Genomic DNA, 7940 nt, shown 5'->3' on the forward strand with positions numbered 1-7940 from the left:
CATTAAAATTGATAAAAATGTAAAGTGAAATATTGAAAGAAACCTTAATTTTAAGTTTACATATTGTAATAATAATGTAAGAAAATTGAGTAGTGATTTAAGGATACATTTACTATTTTGATGACTTTAGTTTGTACTGATTGAAAATATTAGATATATAACATCATATCGGACATTTTTGATATTTTCAAAAATATCATAATATTTTCGAACCCTGGTATCAAATAAAACCAGTTAAAGAGCAAGGTTTAAAAAAAAAAGTAGATAAAAATAAGTGTGATTAAAGCGAAAAACTAAGGTAAATAAAGTGCAAAACTTAAGAGAGTACATCATGTACAGTCTTGAGTTTTTGTGCTTTAGTGACGTTGGTTTTTCACCTTAATCATATTGTAGCACAAAGCTTTTTTGATCATTTTTCTTTCAAAAAAAAATGTGTGTTTTAATTCATGCCGTTAGTTTATTTTCCAATTTTTAGACAATTGTTTGCTTGAATTTTTTCCCACTAATAACTAATGTTTTTATTTTCTAGTGCCGCTGTGATGACATTTAAGTTTTAAATTTAATTGTTTGCATCTCAAATCCTGTGCAGATTTTCAAATACAAATACAAAAGTGACGACCAGCAACAGGCTCTGGGCCCAGCTAGACTGGTCCTAGTCAATTTACAATCCCCAGTGAAGATCAATGGCCCTCTTAAAACTGTCTACTTCCCTTGCTCATTACCACCTCTTCCGGTAAGCTGTTCCAAGGTTCCACTACCCTGCTATAATAATAATTTTTCCTAATATCCATGTGAGCCTGAGATTTAAATAGCTTAAAACAATGAGCCCTTGTCCTGTTTTCAGTGCTAAACTTTAACATCTTTCATTTTAATAAATTTAAACAGCTGAATCATGTCCCCTCGGTCTCTTCTTTGCTCAAGACTGTACATTTTTAGCCTTCTAAGCCTGGAATCATAATCTAAGTGGGAAAGTCCACTTATTAGCCTTTCAACAATTTCTGTTTTTCCATCGGTTATTTGAGAGAGTTTACTGTATAATACCTGTTCTGTCCTGGTTTTAAGAGCATACTGCACTTTTCAGGAGACCAGTCCCATTTCACGCTGGATCAACAGTTAAATATGATCCATGCTCAATTATTTGCTATCTGTGTGCTATGTTTTTAGTTAGTTATTTTTCATTTTACATTATCTGAAGGTAATTTTTTCTTACCTCAAAATATTTTTAAAATTTAACCTAAGAGAAAAGTGTCTACAATAAATATACATTCAAATAAAGTAGCTTGGTCAGTTCAAGTCTTCCTAGTATAGTATCAGTACGAAGCCTGGAAAAAATCATGGAAATGGCCTTAAAAGTGAACATATCGGTTGTAGAGTGAACAATGTGTTCAATTTGTCTTATTGTACAATGCTTGAAAAAAAAATCTATGCATTTAGTGATATTTTGTACTCATAGAAAATTGAGAAGTTTTTGAAGTCATGCAACATGAGATGGGATTTTTATAAGCATATTTTCATTTTTGACGCATCTGTATAAACTTGATATTTAGATTTACAGCAGAACAATTCTCATAAACATCAAAACCATTGAAATCTTCACAATCCGAAGATGTTAATTTTTTTTCTCTTGTTTTTAAGCAGTAATTTTAAGTGCATTCTTAACAATACAGTAGAAGACCGTTATAACGCCGACCTATATAACGCAATTCTCTATAAACCGCACAACTTTTCAGAAGTAAACAATAGGTTTTGAAGCTTAAAAAAATCCCTCCGTTTTGCTTTGCAAAAATAAAAATGGTTAGGCAAATTAAATTTTGAAAGTTTTTCATCTTTCCATCTTAATTCAAAGCTTTTAGAATTAGTAATCATAATAAACAAAATACCAGATGACTCTTGAAAATGCAGGTGTTATGCAAACCATGAAGCTAGCAGAAGTGCAGGATAATGCACTTTCTTTTGATTGTGAAACATATTTATTTGTGAATGACTAATTGTATTATTTTAGTGCTTTAATACTCATTGGAGATAACTCATTCTGAAGTGCTAATATATAGCTATATTCTGAATATTAGTTTCAAAATTTGTGAAATGATCTATATGATGCAAAATCCTGTATAACGCAAAAGCTGTGGTCCCAAGGTGTGCGTTATAACGGTCTTCTACTGTACCATATAACAAAGTAAATAAACAAAAAGGAACGATAATATTTAACTAGTGATTAGGAGCCATCTACAAATGATGTCATATTTTAAGAGATAGTGGGTTTATGACATTTTTGACAAGGGGAGGTGTTGTAAGAAGTGTGACATCACACATTTTGGTTGAAACTAAAACAATTTTATAGCAGCATGGAGGAGAGGGGGCAGGCCCGGATTTAAAAATTTTGGGCCCCTTGCAACAAAATCTGTAGGGCTTCTCCCCAGAGGTCAGCAGTGTATATTTGCGACGTTAATAAGTCTTAGTACTAGGTTTTTTTTTTTTCAATATCTTGGGCCGTTAGTCCCCTTAAGGATATGCCCCCCCCCCCATGGTATGGTAAGGTGAAGTGCAACATTTAATGACAAATGGGGAAGAGGGATTAAATAAACAGAAAAAAATGTTTGACATCAGTTTGTGAACAGCCCCTAACCTCCAAACGATTAGAAACTTCCCTTTCAAAGAACATTTTTTTTTTCAAGGATTTCAGCAGTTAAATTTATGTACAGTGTAAAAAAGCAGTCGAAAACTTTGTTCTATCGAATGAGTTAAACGACAGCATCGTGTATAAAGTACAAATCTCTACATAGTATAAAATGAAGTGTCCAAAAAGCGTCTGTTTGTTTGAACTCGCAAAACTCGAGAACTATCTGGCCGATTTCGCTGAAATTTTCACAATTTGTTCCTTTAAGTCCTGAGAAGGTTTGCAGACCAGTTCGAAAACAATTCGATGAATAGTTCTTTTTTTATTCCAATTTAGGCCCAATTTTCACGTAAATTCCCGAATATGGGGGTGAAAAATTACTCGCAATTAGTAATATTATATATCGTTGGAAAGGGAAGAATTTTCCGCGTTCTACGCAATTTGTTCCAACGCTCTAACTTAATTGCGGCGGGAGTTATTTACGTTTTTAGCTCGAATTTGTTTAGGCTTAGCTGAAATTTAGGCACTACTTTCTTCATTAAATTTATCAATAAAAAGTGAAGGAATTGTCCTACAATTTTCTTTTTGACACCACTGAAAAGAGCTACCTTTTTTACACCAGATCTAACTCGACCCATGGTCGGAAGTTTAACCCTCTATCTCCATTAGAAAAAAAGTTACAAGCGAATGAAATGAAGTTCAAAAATCTGTTCACTATTCAAGTTTTTAACCATTTTATTTTGCGTTTCCACGGTAACGCTTTTTGAATCCATTATTTCCATCTTTCTCATTTTCAATTCTGAAACTTATTTTATTTTGTGTTTCCATGGTTACGCTTTTTAAATCCATCTTTCTCATTTTATTTTCTTAAAAGTATTTTAATATCTGTCGTCATTGCTTGGAGGGGAAATTTTGCATGATGATTTTTTTTCTTTTATTTATGCCTGATTGTTGAATATACGTCACTTGACACAATTTTTGTTTTCAAAATAGACCGGGCAAAGCCGGGCAACGCAGCTAGTCAAGTATTAAAATAGAGTTAAAAACTCAGCAAACAGCTGTTTCGGGGCTGTCAAATGTCGTTCGGTCTACATTGTGTGGGCTTTTTGTTTTTCTTTTATGCACTGATGAAGGGGCTTGCATTTGACAGCCCCAAACAGCTGTTTACTGAGTTTTAAACTCTATTTTAATACTTTATTTGTACTTTATACACGTTGTTGTCGTTTTACTCAAATTTATGTACACTCTAAAAAACATAATGTTTGTAAAACGAAGCCTTTTTTTCCATCCATATAATTTAATATGTGATTAGTGTACTTATCATCATGTTGATTTATAACTCACATCATGTGACCTAGTCTGTTTTAGTTGTTAGATTTTGATGAGTTATATAATAAATGGGTTGTGGTTGAGTGAATTCTTTTTATTATGTTGAAAATGTGTGTGTTTACATGACACGGTTCATTATTTATGTTTAGAAGTTGCGTTATTATATTTGTGTCAAATATACATGATTATGGTCCATTAATACTGTCTTAAAGATAATCTGTATAATTATTATTCAAGCAATTTTTGTCTCTTTAAACATATGTGGTCACTGTTTTGCATATGTGTGTGACAAATGTTTGTATTACCACTCAGAATGCAATAGTTACTTACGAATCCGGTTCTTATACATAAAAGCAGGAAATGTACTTAGAATAAATTTCAAGTCAAACTTTTTTTGTGTGATGTTTTTATATTTATATCCATAATTCACATCTTAATTATATCAGTAAGTTGTAATCTGGTCAAGTTTCTCCAGAGGCAGCGAGTGGGGCTTATAAGTGCTGGGCACATTTTTTTTAAGGAAGGTGAAGACTATTTAAGGGTATCATGAGTGACTGGAGATGCGGGGTGGGGGGGGGGGGGGGGGGGGGGGGGGGGCTTTTGATGTTCTCTCGCGTAATTTTTTTTGTAATTGTAGTTTTAACAACTTCCGTTTCAGTAGAGTTTTGTCTATGTTTGGGGAATGAAGAGGGGTTTCCAGGGTTGTCCCCGTATTTTTTTTTTTTTTTGAAAATAAAGTAATTAATAATAATAATAATAACAAAAACGTGTGGCTTGTCTTTGGTAATGTAAGAATAAGGAAGGCTCTTCCTGGAAAAATTTCTTAAAACTGATGTTGAAAAGACGCAAATTGAAGCCATCTTTAGTAAACTTAGAGCAAGGGGTTTGGTGTTCTCCCCCAGAAATTTTGTAAACTTTAAAACATTTTTTAAACGTCTTTTAAAACGTTATTTTAGAAGGAGGAACGAGAGGGTTCGGAAGTTCTCCCATTATCATCATTACTATTATTATTACTGTTATTATTTTATTTATTTATTTTTATTTATTTATTTTTATTATTATTATTATTTTTTTTTTTTTGAACTGATGAAATCCTAAGAACTCAGCTTTGAACTTCCTTTGAGGACTTCAGAAAAAGATCTCCGGATTTTTTTTCTAAATTGGAGTCTTAAAAACGCAGTTTTACGCTATCTAGGTGCGTTCTCTTCTTGATTTTTTCCCTCAAACTGCTGTCTTTAGAGTGCAAATTTAGATCATTTTTGAATTTAAACAGAGGAGGTAGTGCGCTCAGGGATTGTCTCCTGGAAAATTTTTGAAATTGAAATAAAATGCTACTCTAAATCAGAGTGTTTTTTATGAGCCTTATATGAGGTGTAATATAATGTTTTAAATTTTAGGCAATTTATTTCGTTTAAACATGTGCGCACTATGTTAAGTTGGATGAAAGAGAAAATATTTACTTACCTTAAAAAAAAAAGTTTATTCAGCAGTTCAAACCGTTAAGTAATTTTTCTTCTCAGCACCAAAATGAGTCGATCCACAGCGCTATTAAGTAGGATTCTTGTACTCATTTTAGGACCTCATCCAATGAGTTTTGCATGATTAAATGGTGGCATTGAATTAAATGATTTTGAGGAATTTTTGAAATAAAATATTGCTATTTATAGTAGAAGCCTCATATGAGATGTAAAGTGATAAGAAGGCTAAAATTTTTCAACATTTCTTTTACTTAAATTCTCAAACACTACTGTAAGTTTTCTTTTAATTTACAGAACTAGAACTGTTTAATTCATATGACAAGTAGTGAATTAATCTATGCAAAAGAAATTATAATAAGATTTTATGTAAAGATCAATACATTGCACTAAAAATGAGAATTTGACTTATTTTCACCATTTTAAAATGTTGAATTGTATGCATAATTTTTTTTTCCAATTCAGTAGCATTTTTAAAAATGTTTTTCTTTTTTTTTTTTTTTTTTTTTTTCAAATTTCGATGCAAATGATTAAAATTTCTCTTTAAAAATTTATTTGGACACTTCAACATCTATTTACAAAATTCTTTAAAAACGACTATACTACCCTAACGTTTAGAAAAATTAAACTATAAATATCTAACCCATTAAGAATCACAACGAGGTTTCACCTTCGTCCCAGAGGTCTCTCTTTTGTTCCAGAGCCACCTGTAGCAGAGAATATATCTCTGGATGCCATCGTCGGGCAGAGTTCTCTTCGGCAACGTCTATAGCAGACAATAAACATTTCTCACAGTCTGAATCGCAGTATGCTTCGAGCAACAGTTCCACCACCTGAGTGAATCCACTCTCCACGGCATGCAGTAGCGGGGTCGAGCCCACTATGTTCTGGATGTTTGCATCGATCCCCGGATGCGAGACAAGCACTTGTACCATGTCCACCAACCCCTTGCTAGCTGCAATGTGCAGTGCCGTGTCTCCATTCAGATCTGTGGCGTTTGCATCGCACTGGACGTCCAACAGCAAGATCACCAAGCGCAGGAGGTTCTTTTGAGCACTGTGGTGCAGGGCTGTTTGGAAATGCCTGTCTTTGATGTTGACCTCAGCTCCTTTTTTGACCAGCAGCTCTGCCATCATGCAGTGTCTTTTGTCGATGGAACACATGAGGCCTGTCTCGCCTCTGTCGTTTTGCGCGTTCAGATCGAATCCGTGGTCTATGAGGATTTGCAGAGGTTCGCACCAGTCCACACTGCCTGTTGTCATCCTGTGCAACGCGGTTTCGTTCCTGACGCTTCTGATTTTCACGTCTGCCTTGGCGCACATCAGTTGCAACACTTTAAGGAGACTTGTTTTAATACCTTTGCTCACATGTGATGCACACAACTTGACGACCATGTGTACTGGAGTATAGCCGTTTAGTTTTTCTCGAACATTCACATCGGCTCCGTGTTCCAAAAGCAAAACCACCAACTCTTTGGAAAACGTCTTTGGATGAAAGGCATTGTGTAACGCCGTTTCGCCCAACATGTTCTGAATATTAGGATCAGCGTCAGCATTTAATAGAATTTCCACCATGTCGACATTTCCTTGGTAAGTTGCTTCCAAAAGAGCCGGTCGACCATTATTAATCCAATTAGGTTCATCCGGGTGGACTCCTTCACTCAATAATTTTTTCACTTTCTCTAAGTTATTTGATCTAACTGCTTGATGGAAAATATAGCTCGTATCCTCCATGTCTCTCTCAGGTTAAGGCCAAAATCTCAACTTCATCCGGCCAACGATCCGCGTCCGATTCCAAGTTCTATACTGAGAGAGCAATTTTAGCGCGTGAGATACCGCGGTTTCCTCTTTCCTGTTCTTGATAAAATCCCTACATCTCACGCGTTTCCCCTTTTCCCTATCGATTCGTATCACATTAAGTGGGATTCCCTTGAAAGAATTGTTTTGGAATAACAACCGGTAGTAGTATTAGAAAACTGATTCATGAACTTGAGAATTGTGTATTTAGTGTTTGAAAGAATAGAAATTGAATTGTTTTTCTTTTCAAGGGAAATGATTTTGAAAGGAAACTTTGATTTGTTTCCATTAGCTTTTAAATGCTATATTTTTATAAAATTACCAAGGGCACCCATATGCAAAGTTTTAAGGGGGGGGGGGCTCAGATATTTTTCCCATGGTTTAGCTGGATATTTTCCTCATAGAAACCGATTTTAGCACAGATTAGAGTTATTAAAATTTGACATTTTTAATAACATTCATTAATTGCTGGAAAAGAAATGTTTTTAAATTTTTTCAAAGAAAAAAGTAGATGCTCAAAGCAAAGAAGTTCTAATTTCAAGGGGGGATTGAGCCCCCACTTGCCCCCCTCCCCCATATGGGCAGTTTTGGAAATTACGTCTTTAAATCGCACAGTTTGAGTTCGTATTGCTTACAAATCACTGTTTAATTAGAATATTTTCTTGTAAAACTGTTCGTGTCCCCCCCTTTTAAAACGTTTTTTTTTCTCAACGGGTTTTGTGT

At 34.3% G+C, this 7940-nt stretch overlaps 1 protein-coding gene across 1 annotated transcript; it reads right to left on the reverse strand.

Annotated features, from left to right (window-relative positions):
• Positions 1-5983: 5983 nt before the first annotated feature.
• LOC129227218 (putative ankyrin repeat protein RF_0381) lies at positions 5984-7212 on the reverse strand. Its single transcript, XM_054861727.1, has one exon. It carries the CDS (start codon positions 7152-7154, stop codon positions 6075-6077), a length of 1080 nt encoding a protein of 359 aa, XP_054717702.1. The 5' UTR covers positions 7155-7212; the 3' UTR covers positions 5984-6074.
• Between the last annotated feature and the right edge of the window lie 728 nt (positions 7213-7940).

The sequence above is a fragment of the Uloborus diversus genome, chromosome 1 (assembly GCF_026930045.1).
Source record: "Uloborus diversus isolate 005 chromosome 1, Udiv.v.3.1, whole genome shotgun sequence".
NCBI classification, from domain to species: domain Eukaryota; kingdom Metazoa; phylum Arthropoda; class Arachnida; order Araneae; family Uloboridae; genus Uloborus; species Uloborus diversus.

Excerpts from the sequence above, each read along its gene's own strand:
- LOC129227218 (XM_054861727.1), bottom strand. The coding sequence starts at position 7,154 with ATGGAGGATACGAGCTATATTTTCCATCAAGCAGTTAGATCAAATAAC.